At 44.9% G+C, this 13,758-nt stretch overlaps 1 protein-coding gene across 14 annotated transcripts in view; it reads right to left on the bottom strand.

Moving 5' to 3' along the window:
- macf1a (microtubule actin crosslinking factor 1a) overlaps positions 1-13,758 on the bottom strand; it is a 224,883-nt gene that overhangs the window by 151,537 nt on the left and 59,588 nt on the right. Inside the window, exon 1 of one of the 14 annotated variants that reach the window (XM_072371031.1) lies at positions 5,611-6,031. The exons of the other annotated variants lie outside the window; for them this stretch is intronic. Coding sequence (XP_072227132.1) covers positions 5,611-5,665 — 55 coding nt within the window. The 5' untranslated portion in view covers positions 5,666-6,031. Of the gene's footprint in view, positions 1-5,610; positions 6,032-13,758 lie in introns of those variants that run through there. 14 annotated transcript variants of the gene reach the window in all.

Raw genomic sequence — 13,758 nt, 5'->3', positions numbered from 1 at the left:
TTCAGTGTTGTAGCTGCAGCGTATAACAGGCCTGAGCAGGTGTCACTCAGGTGGTGTCACCTCTCCTGGTGGTCAGTTTAGACATGATGCAACAGCTGATCACAGCAGACGAGGCCTTTTCTCTGTGGGTCAGTCCCACTGAGTTGCTCTCATACCTGAGAGGGAAAGCGATCTGAGAGCATGGTTCTGTTTTCCTCCACCTGTGTGTCGGCCTTTCAGGTTAAACTACAGTAACTCCTCCTCTGCTAAGCTGGTCTCATATTAACGTGGAAAACAAACAGCCTCCAGACGTTTATGTAACCTGATCATCGGGCTTTGAAGCTCAGACAGCCAACCTGTCTGCTCGTGACACAAAGCAACAAAAGGCTACTTTTGGCTCTTTTAGCTCCGTTTCTATGAGTTTTTGGGCTTTTGGAGTTCGGGAGGATCCGGTTTGACACATTAAACCTTCAGCGGTTTGCTTTTCGTTTCTGGAAAAACAGCTTCAGGCAGTAATGATTTTATCATTTCAGTGCAACATCCGTTATAGTTCTGTTGTGCTGCTTCCAGAGAGGATGTGTGACGCAGTTTCATTCAAACTCATGAAACAATGTCTCCAAATCTGGGATCACTGGAGGGACCTAAAAAATCCTGAAATGTTTACAAGATTATCCAAAGTCTGAGGACCAAACGCTGCAGCTGCACAGAGGCGAGCTGCAGGAGCAGAATTACAAAGAAATCTCAAGAGAGCGCATCTACACTTCATTTTAGGAGTCTAAAATGAGACCAACAAGGTTCTGAATCAGAACAGATTGAACATGCAGTTTATGCAGTGATTTACTCCATGAGCAAGCTTCAGCTGAGGTGTACACAAAGGAAACAAGAGCAGAAGTTAAAGTAAGAACATGTTAAATGCTGCCAAGAACATCCCACAAAAGGCTGGTGTGACTGATTGTTCTGGAAAAGTGTCGTGGTGTCCAAACGGGCCAAAAGAATCGTAAAAATCCATGAAAAAAGGTGCATTAAACAAGGCATTAAACGAGGGCAACGGTTCCACAGGCTGGCAGCCCTTTGCAGGATTTTCCTCTTGTGTAACACTTTGGGGGCTGATGCTGAACAGGAGGAACTACGATCTGTAGAGGCTCATTCCCCCTGTAGGAACCTTTTGCAGTTCCTGGAACCATTTCAGCTCCTTCAGGGTCTTTTCTGGGCTCCACAGGAACATGCCGTAGGTGTTTGGTGGCTGTAGCTCCGCCCCTTGTCTGATATGTTTACTCATACGACACGGACCCAACCGGCGCCTGTTTAATAAGTTAAACTTCGTCTCCTTTGTCTGCGGCGCTCTGCTCTCCTTCTTTCCTCCATGAAAGGAAGAAGTATCGCCCGCTGCTGGATTCTCCGTCTCCTGACTCTCGCTGTGCGCTCTTCCAGCCTCCATCTTAGACGCCTGATGTGATCGTCCATGATTAATATCACCGCCATGCAGACCGTGAACACGGTGGCCTCCTCGCTCTCCATGTTAGCTTCTTGCTGCTGTTGTTTTCTTCTCTCCTTACTTTTCCCGGGTTCTGTTCTGTTGTTGAGTGGCGCTAAAGTAACACATCTGTCGCAGACGGCGGCGTCACATCAGTCCCTGTCGAGGTCCCCGACTCATGTGAGAATGCAAAATGAAATGGTTCCTCTGGGGAAGGGCAGGTCTTAGAACTCATTAAAATATTGGAGCTGAACAACAATTAACCGAATTAGCCTTAAAGACAGACACAAACGCTGTGAAACTGACTGCATCTGCCCGTTTGTTGCCTGCCGGCACTACAGCGGATCACCTGAACACCTTCTTATCTAAGTGTGGTCACATGTCGGCCGTCATCAACATAATCACATCAAACATTCTCATTTCAACGTGATTCCAGACCTCAAAGAGTTCTGGATCGAGTCAAAGACATAAGTAAATAAAGGTATTTATAATCCTCACCTTCATCCCTCCGATATAAGTTAATCCATTTAAAAAACAACCACCACCCCCACAGCAGCTGAGACAACAAAGGAGCTGCTGTTGAGTTTAAAACAAAGTCAGAAACTGATCATATGACTGGATTATTATGACCTGAGCCACTCATGGAAGCTTAGTGTTTGAACAGTTTTCACAGCCTGGCAGACGGAGGAATGAGCTCCTGCAACAAAGACCCTCAGTGTGGCACTGAAAGGGTCCGGTCCAGTCGTCTTCAGCAGAATGTGCACGTTCGGTCATCTCAAATGGGGGGATTTTTACCAAAATAACAAGGAAGGAGTGACGGAAAAGTACTGAAAGGGTTACTTCTGAAGAATGAAGAGGAAGAGTGATTCAAAGCAGAGTTTCATAGGAAACACATAAATAAGAAGCAAATAACCACCAACGTAACCTGTGACTCACTGTCACGCTCACACACATCATCTTCTTCATTTAGAAAAATAAAAGAGACCAAAAGAAGGAACAACAGAAGAAGAATCAGGGTTAGCGACTCATTTAAGCAACTTTTGCTGCTGTTTACAGATAAAAACCGTGTTTGATGAGGAGGAATTAGCTGGTAAAATACTGGTGTTTCAGAGCTAAACTGTGCATCCATCAGAAAGTTATGTCCTCACAGCAGCTCCAAACGTTAGAACTGAAGATGAATAGCAGAGATCCAGAGTGGAGAGCCCTGGTAGGTGAAAGCATGACCCTGCTGTCAGCACCGGGGACATTGACACACAAACACAAGATCACACAAAAAGCTTTCCCAACATGCCCTCAGCAGGTCGCCGCCGCCAGCGGCTGCTCCGCCTTAAACAACCACCTCAAAGCCGCTCCCACACCTTCTCCGCCCGCCAGAAACACTTCAGCACGGCTCTCCTTCAGCAGGCCGCAGTAACCCGTCCTCACTGAGGTCAAGAGCGTGGAGGGAGACCTGAGGGTGGGTACAGATGGCAGGGGGTGCAGCCCCATGGGTGCTGGGACTAACTCGAACACTTTAAAGACCTCAGAATGAATGAAAAAGCAGAGTTTTAGCTTCAGCAGCATCCTCAGGACTTCGTGCGTTTGAGCTGCAGCTCATGAGCCCCGATGGGGGATAATTTAATCACATTTATGATGATTACGCGTCTCCTTTGGCTTTAAGAGCGGTTAAGGATTTAACCTCAAGTGTAATTTAAGGGGTTAAAGGAGATTGTAGGTGGCTCTAACCCAGCCTGACAACCTCAGACGGAGCAGCTGTTAGTGGGTGGGGCGGGTCGGGGGGGTACTCTGCCGCATAATATCACCAAACCACAAGTAGCAGCAGGTGTGGCCGTGGCTGTGGTAAAGCTTCCAGACAAAAGCCAAGAGGGGGTCAGCTTTAAAATGTGGGCGCAGGCTTGAAACCGGGACAACTGTGGAGAGGCTCCTCAGTGTCTGGGTGTGAAAAAGAAGGGTTCGGGTTCTGCTTTAAGGTTCATGCTTTCCTTTCATCCACATTTGCAAGTTAAAAGAAGGTGAGAGAAAGAAGTTTAAAAGGAAGCAAAGCACCAAAATATGAGGAAGCTGTTGGGAACAGGTGTTCTGAAGATGTGTGAAGAATGTAAAGCAGCCGGCAGAGAGGGTCTGAAAAGAGGCTTCGACTCCAGGAAAAGACTCATTTTTTTATTATCTATCAAAGAATCACTAAACTGATGAATCTTTAACATACAGTCACTGATCTGTGTCCCTGTTGGACTCCTGATTCATTTCTTTATATTTTACTTCCAAGCAGCCAGACTTTATTTAACCTTTGAAGTGTTTCTGATCAACAGTTTTCTGCTTTCTGAAGGTGTTTCAGAATTTTTCTTTGGACATTTTCTGCTTTTTCACTCACTTTCCTCTTTGTTCAGCCCCTTATCTCTGACCTATGAAGCATTCAAGCAGAAAAAAGGCTCCTAACTCAAGGGATGAACCAGTGTTGTGTCGACACAGAACAGACAACTTAGCAAAGAAGCCGTTTTAAACTGGATCTTTAGGCACTTTGTCACAAAGACACATCATTTGTTCCCATTTCTTTAGCTGCATCTATGAAAAACAGCAAAGAAAACACAGTTTGACAGACAGAAAATAGGATTTCTGCAGCAACAAGGTGATTCCCAAAGAGCTATTAGCTGAAAACTTGGCATATCTCAGCATGGTGTGCAGTGTGTCCTTAAAACATTTGAGGAAACTGGACAAGTGGAGGACAAAAGAAGAAGTGTCAGGCCTAAAAAACTATCTACAGCAGATGAACAGGATCTGAAAGTGATGTCCTTAAGAAAGAGGAAAAAATCCAGCTGTGACCTGACAGGACCTGAGAGATGCATCTGGACCTTCAGCTGATCCATCTACTGTTGGCCCAAGCCTCATCAGAAATGGTCTCCATGGAAGGGTGGCTGTCAAGAAGCCATTCTTAAGGAAGGGAAACAGGGAGAAAAGGCTGAGCTATGCCAAATGACACAAGAAGTGGACTGAAAATCAGTGGCAACAGGTCTTATGGAGGGATGAATCCTCCCCAGAGCCCGGACCTCAACATTATTGAAGCAGTGTGGGATCATCTGACAGAGAACGGAACAAAAGGCAGCCCACATCCAAAGAAGAGCTTTGGGATGTCCTTCAAGAAGCCTGGAGAACTATTCCTGAAGACTCCTTAAAGAAATGACAGAAAGCTCGTCTCAGAGGGTTCAGGCTGTGTTGGAGAATAAAGGAGCTCAGACCAGAGATTCACTTTAAAAAGCTCTGTTTTAGTCTAATTTACTGTATTTATATTCATGTTTGAACATGTTTTAGTGAAACACAACCCCTCCAACATATGGAGCCTTTTGTTGCACATTTAAACATAAAAAACACACCAAGTATGAAACAGATAAATATTTCAGCAGGAACTTGACTCCGCTCTGTGACAGCCTGCTTCTGCGAGGCTCGGCTAACTGTGGAGATAACAGCTGCTGAACGAAGCATCCCTGCCTGCTCCTGCGTGTCACCTGACACCTCAACAAGCCATCAGCCCGCTGCCTTTCCTCTGCCATGTTCCAGCAACCGCGAGAATCAAGTGTCAGAGACACGGGAGGCAGCTCCGATAAGAACAATAAGCAACATCTGAGTGGTAACAGCTGAGGCTGATGAAGCCCTGAGAGCCTAAAGGGAAAAACGTAAAAAAAAGGGGGAATCTTCTCCTGACCAACATCTTATACACAAGTCAGACAGATTTAATGAGCGTGACAGAGGAAAGTGAGTCAGGAAACAACAACCAGACGAAACTACGCTCTATAAAAGCTGACTCTGGGATTTAAATCTGCAGAAAATCAATGCAACCACTGAAAAATCCCAAATATTTAGCGTTTAAGCATAAAATCCTGCTCCTACGTCATCGTGGGACTCAACCTGCTGCAGCGTGGTTGCACATGAAAGGCAGGTATGACACCTATTCAGGACCCAACCCACAGCTCAGGCTGTGCTGATTCACAGCAGCGAGTCCTCCCCACGTGCAAAATGTCACGGTTAAACCTCCCAACACACACCAGACAACATCCTGCTCTTATTACAACATAATGACATCTTTATGGCGACTGTAAAGAGCTAAAGAAGTCATCTGCTGTGGTTCTTATCATGAGAGGAGACGAAGCTGAAGGGGCACCGACCTCTTTTCTCCTCCAGGTCCTGGAGGAACTGCCTGTAAGCAGCCGTGGAGCTCATCCCGCCCCCTCCCCGACAGCAGAGAGGAAAGGCGAAGGGGTGGAAAGACGGTAAAAGTGAGAAATGATTGCCCAAAGTCAGGAGGAAGGGCAGGAATCTGGTTAGAAATTAGCAAAGAGAAGGGAAAGGATCAAGAAAGTTAAAGGGTTAAAGATCGGAGGTGGAGGGAGTCGGGTTGAGCTGTGCTGGGTCCAGGTTGTCAAAGAGCCATCCTTAATCACGCAGATAATCCCTCATCTCTTTTTCTTCTTCTGCTGCTCTTTTCCTGGGCGCGCGTGTGTGTGGGAGTCGTGGTTAAAGTAGCTGTGAATGTGGTCGTGTGTTCGCAGCTCTGAGCCGGATAGAGGAACTGGACTTTGACCACAATGATGTCACTGCCGCAGCCGAAAGCATGTGCTTCGCAGCCAGCTATAGTGAGCGTGTGTGTGTGTGTGTGTGTGAGTGTGTGAGTGTGTGAGTGTGTGTGAGAGAGAAGGAAACTACGAAAAAAGGAGGCGTGTTTTCATTAGTCACCGCTCAGCTGTGCTTTTTTTTTTCTTTCTTTCTTTATGTCAGCGTGTGTTGGTGTGTGTGTTGGTGTGTGTGTGTCAGTGTGTGTGTGTCTCTGTTGGTGTGTGTGTTGGTGTGTGTGTGTCAGTGTGTGTGTGTCTCTGTTGGTGTGTGTGTTGGTGTGTGTATTGGTGTGTGTGTTGGTGTGTGTGTGTGTGTGTTGGTGTGTGTGTGTTGGTGTGTGTGTTAGTGTGTGTTGGTGTGTGTGTTGGTGTGTGTGTTGGTGTGTGTGTTGGTGTGTGTGTTGGTGTGTGTGTTAGTGTGTGTTGGTGTGTGTGTTAGTGTGTGTTGGTGTGTGTGTCAGTGTGTTGGTGTGTGTGTTGGTGTGTGTGTCTCTGTTGGTGTGTGTGTCAGTGTGTTGGTGTGTGTGTTGGTGTGTGTGTCTCTGTTGGTGTGTGTGTTGGTGTGTGTGTGTCAGTGTGTGTGTGTCTCTGTTGGTGTGTGTGTTGGTGTGTGTGTGTCAGTGTGTGTGTGTCTCTGTTGGTGTGTGTGTTGGTGTGTGTATTGGTGTGTGTGTCTCTGTTGGTGTGTGTGTTGGTGTGTGTGTGTTGGTGTGTGTGTTGGTGTGTGTGTTGGTGTGTGTGTTAGTGTGTGTTGGTGTGTGTGTTAGTGTGTGTTGGTGTGTGTGTTAGTGTGTGTATTGGTGTCTCTGTTGGTGTGTGTGTTGGTGTGTGTGTCAGTGTGTTGGTGTGTGTGTCTCTGTTGGTGTGTGTGTTGGTGTGTGTGTGTGTGTGTGTTGGTGTGTGTGTGTTGGTGTGTGTGTTGGTGTGTGTGTTGGTGTGTGTGTTGGTGTGTGTGTTAGTGTGTGTTGGTGTGTGTGTTAGTGTGTGTTGGTGTGTGTATTGGTGTCTCTGTTGGTGTGTGTGTTGGTGTGTGTGTCAGTGTGTTGGTGTGTGTGTTGGTGTGTGTGTCTCTGTTGGTGTGTGTGTTGGTGTGTGTGTGTGTCTCTGTTGGTGTGTGTGTCAGTGTGTTGGTGTGTGTGTTGGTGTGTGTGTCTCTGTTGGTGTGTGTGTCTCTGTTGGTGTGTGTGTCAGTGTGTTGGTGTGTGTGTTGGTGTGTGTGTTGGTGTGTGTGTGTGTGTGTTGGTGTGTGTGTATTGGTGTGTGTGTGTGTGTGTTGGTGTGTGTGTTGGTGTCTCTGTTGGTGTGTGTGTGTGTGTTGGTGTGTGTGTGTGTGTCTCTGTTGGTGTGTGTGTTGGTGTGTGTGTTGGTGTGTGTGTTGGTGTGTGTGTTAGTGTGTGTGTTGGTGTGTGTGTCTCTGTTGGTGTGTGTGTGTTGGTGTGTGTGTTGGTGTGTGTATTGGTGTGTGTGTGTTGGTGTATGTGTGTGTTGGTGTATGTGTGTGTTGGTGTGTGTGTTGGTGTCTCTGTTGGTGTCTCTGTTGGTGTGTGTGTTGGTGTGTGTGTTGGTGTGTGTATTGGTGTGTGTGTGTTGGTGTGTGTGTGTGTTGGTGTCTCTGTTGGTATGTGTATTGGTGTGTGTGTGTGTGTGTTGGTGTGTTGGTGTGTCTCTGTTGGTGTGTGTGTTGGTGTCTCTGTTGGTGTGTGTGTCTCTGTTGGTGTGTGTGTCAGTGTGTGTGATCTTTCGAGGAGTAGAGGGTGTTTCTTCTGGAAGTGATCATTACAAATCGATCTATAAATACTTAATAACACTTTAATGAATACATCATGAATCCCGCCAGACATTTATGTTACAAGCGGACTTTAAAACTCTTTCATAAAGAGTCTTGGGCCAGTTATGAGGCGCTTTCTCCACAGAAAACCAGCAAAAAGTGAGTCATCCCACACCAAACTGCACCGTGCTGCGTCACAGAAAAGCACCAGCAGTGTTATTCAAATTGTTGCTTTTTAAAGGCATTTATCAGTTTAGAAGGAATAAATCAGGGTGAAGCTGCCATCCGATCAATTTTAATCATGTTAACTTCTCATAATGACCATCAGAAGACCAGAACACCTGGAGCGGCAGCTGCACAGCTGGGTTACAGTTACAGCTCGACTTGGACATTTAACTCGACCACCATCTAAGTCCCAAAGTTAAGTCTTTAAGTGACTTTAACTGAGCTGGAAGCTCCGTGCTGATTGGTTGACGACCAGATGCTTCATAATTTTTCCAAACAGTACTTTCCAGATGTTTCTTTCAGATGACCACGAGTGGCCTTTCATATTTACATTGGGAAACTCCCCCCGCCTCTGCGTGTCTTATCAGCTCTGTTCCCTCCTTTATTCTCTCATGAAAAGGTAAACACAGCAGGGTAAATAATTACCTGGTTTTTAAACATGTAACAAAGACAAACACACGCCACCAGTGGGTAGGATGAAGCCTGGTGTCATGGCAACCAGCAGGTTGGCTCCAAATACCCCGAATGGCTTCCTTCACCACACTGAGACGTGCACCTGCATCAGGACTAATGAAGGAGGACGACTCGGGGAAGAGCCTGAGCTCATGATCAACTTCCAGATACAGACAACGAAAGACCTCAGAAAAGAGCAAAAGATTCGACATCAGATTCAGATCAGAGAGCCGACTGAATCCCAATCAATACAAGTGAATGAATCATGCTGAGTAAACACAATTATGATCAAACCGTCATCATCACCTCCTCACATCACAGGAAAATACAGTCACTGTGATGCATCTATGCGTCAGGAATGACTCGGTATCCAGGGCTGAGCGATTTTATCCATACCGCGATATATATCGATATTTAGTTTCCCGATAAATATCGATTTTTCAGCCGCGAGTATCGATTTTAAAAAAAAAATTTTTTAAGCAAACTTTATTGAAAAGTCAGACGTTACAAACATTAACATAAGACAAAACAATGATTAATTAGTTCATAAAAATGTTATATAAAGTGCATATCTCAGTGGGTTTGATGGCTTTTCTGTTTATAGAATGTAGGATTGTTTTAATTTATTGTTTTAGCTTCTTCTCATTAAAAAGATGGTTTGATCAGAGAATTTGGATTTGTGTTTATGGTATTTAGCAAGTAAAACAAGCAGGTTGATGATGTAATATTCACAGCATAAACATGAGTCTGTGTACGCTGAAGACACTTTAGTGACATGTTTGTTTGTTTCTGTTTGTCTGGCGGTGTTGTTCTTCCAGGTCAAAGGTCGACCAACAGTCCAATCAGCGATGATTCATGTTAAATCACACTGTCCCTTTAAAATCTTTCAGAAAATGATGTGTATTGAATCGAATAAAATCGTATCGTATCGTTGGCTGAATGCCGTGTATCGTATCGTGAGATTAGTGTATAGTTTCAGCCCTATTTGTATCTATTTTAAATTAATTCAACATTTAAGAATATTATTAAGTGTCCTTTAGGGTTGAGAAGCTTCACAGAAGGAGCAGCCGGCGAAATGTCTTCCTTTTCTGTCTTTCTATTATTTTGTTCGACCCCCCTGTGAACGAACCCCTGAAGTTTCCTTTTATTTAAAGCAGGTATGACGCACATCTCAGTGCATCAGTAATGAAACCATTCACAGTTTCTGCAGCGTCAAACTTTTATGTTTTTATTTAGCAGCAACACGTTGATTTACTTTAAATTATCTCGTGTTGTTCGTCACGAAACTGAGGTGTGAGCAAAATAAAGTGATTCAAATAGCTGTGAAATGCTGCATAAATACCACGAGTGTTCTTTGGTGAAGGCTGAACTCCCTGCAGGACGTTTAGAGGACGTTTCCACCCAATCACAACCCTTAACGCGGTTCTCTGTACCGGCACGCTGACACACAATAAGCTTCCTCACACCAGCGACTTCACTGGAGACCCGAGTGCTTTTTAATCTACTCCAACGCAACATAAAAGACAGTATTGTGTGTTTTCCCACTGAATGCATCCTGCGCTCCTCTTAAGGCATAAAAACTCTTTCTTATAAACCTGGTTGGTCTGGAAGCTGAATGAAAACATCAGCTCCTGCCGTGCAGCTCGGAGCCAACGCGCTCTATTCAAGTTTGGAAAACCCGACACAGAAATGCTGAAAACTGTTCAGCGATCCTGAACGCTCCCCTGAGAGTCTCCTCTTTCACATGACCCCGTCCACAGCGAGCCGCTTCATCAAAGGCGAGCCTGGACACCCCACGCACACCGTTGGGAGGAGGAGGAGGAGGTGGTGTGACTGGTAAATATAGCAACGGGACAGGGGCTCGTTTTCCCACCTCTCCCACCTGATCCTCCGGACGCTGTAAACCGATCCCGAGGTGTTAAAAGTTAACTTTAGAACAGCTCAACCAAAACAAAGCGCGAGCAGCAGAAACAGCAGAGATGGAGGCCAGAGCCAGAGCTCCATCTTTAAACAATGAAATGACAGGATGTCAGACGGCGTTAGGACGCCCGGCCTGTGGATACAGCTTTAAAGAGGGGAAAGAGATGGAAGAAGCTGATGTGTTTACCTTTGTTCAAGGAAGCCAGCGGCAGCGGGAGAAGGAGCGGCAGCAGGAGAGGCAGCAGGAGTGGCAGCAGGAGTGGCAGCAGGAGCAGGAGCGGCAGCAGGAGCAGGAGCGGCAGCGGCAGCAGGAGCAGGAGCAGGAGCGGCAGCGGCAGCAGGAGCGGCAGCGACATGGAAGAGAAAACAGAGACAGAAACTCTGGTTAGATTCAAGAGCTTTTCAGTTAAACCTGACGGTGTGAGTCTGTGTGACTGATCCATCAGTCAGCAGCCTCCATTGGTGAATAAAATCAGCTCAAACTTCCTCATGTTTCACCTTTAGGCCTCTGATCAGACTCTATTCATGGCAAATGTCTGTGAGATGCAGCTGAAAGCTCGAAAAAAGAGCTAATAAGTCACAGCATTTTGTCACAGTTACGAACCCCAACATCAGAAATAAGTTCCATAATAAGCAATGTTATTATCATCATTTTATCATCAAACAATTACTTCCATTAGGGAGTTCATTCATTCAATAAGCGACCAACAAAGTGACCAAAACTCAACTGATTCCAGGTTCAATATGACATAAGGCAAATATCTTTTTTATATGATGAGCGGTGAGATTAAAACCGATTCTTTAAGGCTAACACAAGCAGATTAAATCCCTTCCAACCGCCAGTGGTTTACTCTTTGTGCTCTGAGAGCTCAAAAACACTAACTGGAGTTACATCCAGTAGCTCCGCCCACTTCTCAGGGAAAAGCTGAAGGAAGCAGCGACAACACGAAGGGAAACGTTTCCTGAGATAAACAGACTCGATTCTTATTTTGACACCGCGGGACTGAGCTGTCGGCTGTCTTTCAGACGTAAAAACTGATCAGAGCATGAGCTGCGTCGCTTCTGATGCCGATCAGAACCGATAAAAGCAAGCGATGAGGAACTAAATGCTGATTAAACACACCGCTCAGCGTTGGTGAAGCAAGTTGGAGCCAGAACTCAATCAACCATCTCAAGAACCCGCTGCAATGAGCGAGAAACAGCCTCTTCACCAAGCCTCGGATAAAGCCAGGAAATACAGCCGGTTCTGGACGACCTTTTTATTCGTGGAAGACACTGGATTCTGCAGATTTTTGGACTGCATGAGCCTCCATGAGGTCGGAGGTCAGAGGTCATTTCCAACACACGAGGGTATCATTATGATGGTCTCTATATCACATCATTTTCACCATTTTCCTTCTAATATCTGCATTTTCCAGCAGGCCAACATGAGCAGAATAAAACTGGATTTTAATTCCACTACAGAGGAAACTCTCTATAACTAGGTGTGTGTGTGTGTGGGGGGGGGGGGGGGTATCGGTAATATATGAAAGGTTTCTCTGTTTAGGAGCAGAATCTAAAGGGCTGCAACACCTTTTTTAGTTAATCTGCATTAAGAATTCCTACAAATATCAGTTCCAGCAGCTGAATATGAATCCACTCCTCTGAGAGTTCAGCCTCTCTGAGGGCAGAAGAGTCTAAATCCAACTTTGGTCTTGTTTGATGAGGACGACCGTGACCGTGAAGCAGGGAGGAGGAGGTGAGGATGAGTTAGAGAGGTGGAACAACTCTGGGTCCCCGGCAGCTGGGAGTGTTCGTGAAACAAAGGAGCATTCATCAGAGGCGAGCTGGCTGTCACGAGAAAGAAGACCAAGAGTCGGAAACCTCACGGAGGGAAAGATGGAGGAGCGGGGAGCGAAAAAGCAGCGTCAGGAGCTGATGAAGCCGTTTATATCTCATGTAGGTCAGCTGGAGCAGAGATACAGGACTCAGTGTCAGTGAAGAAGGATAAACAGGGTCAGAAATAAAGAGGAAAAACAACGTGGAGTAAATGTTTGTGCTGTTACGCTCACATTTCAACCTTAAAAATCCCCCAAAACTCAAGGTTTTATGTGTGAAACTGTGCTGACTGAAGACGGAGGAAGTCCTAACAATTTAAAGCCTTTTAATGACGTGCAAATTCACTCCCTGCTGCAGAAAAAGAGCTTTAGCTTTCAAACTGGAATCATCGAGAGATTAAATCTACCAATCAAATTACAGTGTAGAGAGAAATAAAAATATAAAAACTAATGAAATAATAATCTGCTTTTTGATAAATATGAGGTTTTTTTAATACATTTAGCACTTATTTTATATAATTCTGTGACTATTTGCAAAATAATATAAGAATAAACAGTTAAAAATGGGAAAAACACATTTTTTAAATATATAATCAATAGTAAATGTATATAAAAATAAAAGGTTTATATAGGTTTTATGTACACTTTACCTCCCTTTTCCTCACAGATTAAGAAACTTTATTCCAAGCTGTAATATTCCTTTGAAATCAGCTTAAATAACCAAGTTTTGTCTATTTAAACAGTTCTGACTGCATATAAATGTGTGCATAAAGTGTAATATTCTGGGCACATAACAGAGCTTTGTACACTCTGATCATCCCATAAATGGTGGGAGGGTGACGGAAAGTGGAGGAGAGGTCCGAACTGGAAGCCAGGTGATGCAAAGCACAGAAAACATGTTAAAGAGATGAAAAACAAAGAAAAAGGCGTCCCGACAGACACAGTCAGGAGGCTGTAAACTGAGATAATCTGGGATAATAAAAATGAGGAGGTGATAATGGCTCCAAACAGAGCAGATCTTGTGGGTGTCCTGTTCAAACTGGACAAAAAAATACTTCTTATGTTCTTTAAAAGGTACTAAATTTAACATTTTCTTCAAAGCTATTTTCTAATCGTGTTCATCAGACTTTCAGAGCGCACGTAAACGTGTTAATCCAACAGAAATCATATGAAATCAGAACATTTATAGCCAGTCCGGCAGTAGCAGAAAGCTGAGTCAGGTGTGTGATGTCAGCACGGTTTGGTGGAAACACTCGGCTGGTAAACCCCGATGACCGACTCCCTTCAGATGATTTTTGTTCGCAGACAGGCTCAGAGGACATCAGCTGACCATCTCATCTATTAACTAATGAAGACTATGAACTAATGGTAGATGATCCCCACCGTAAAGACAAAAAAAACTCCTTTGTTTCTATGAAACGTTTAACAAGGACAGACAGGAATGTGCAATATTTTCATGAGTTTTAAGACTCGGATACTTCTAAAGGTCATTGAAGGCAACACTGGGGACTGGGTGTA

The sequence above is a fragment of the Leuresthes tenuis genome, unplaced genomic scaffold (assembly GCF_036924035.1).
Source record: "Leuresthes tenuis unplaced genomic scaffold, fLeuTen1.0.hap1 SCAF_18, whole genome shotgun sequence".
Lineage (NCBI taxonomy): Eukaryota > Metazoa > Chordata > Actinopteri > Atheriniformes > Atherinopsidae > Leuresthes > Leuresthes tenuis.
The sequence above is the reverse complement of the archived record's forward strand: the minus strand, read 5'-3'. Positions and strand labels throughout refer to the sequence as shown.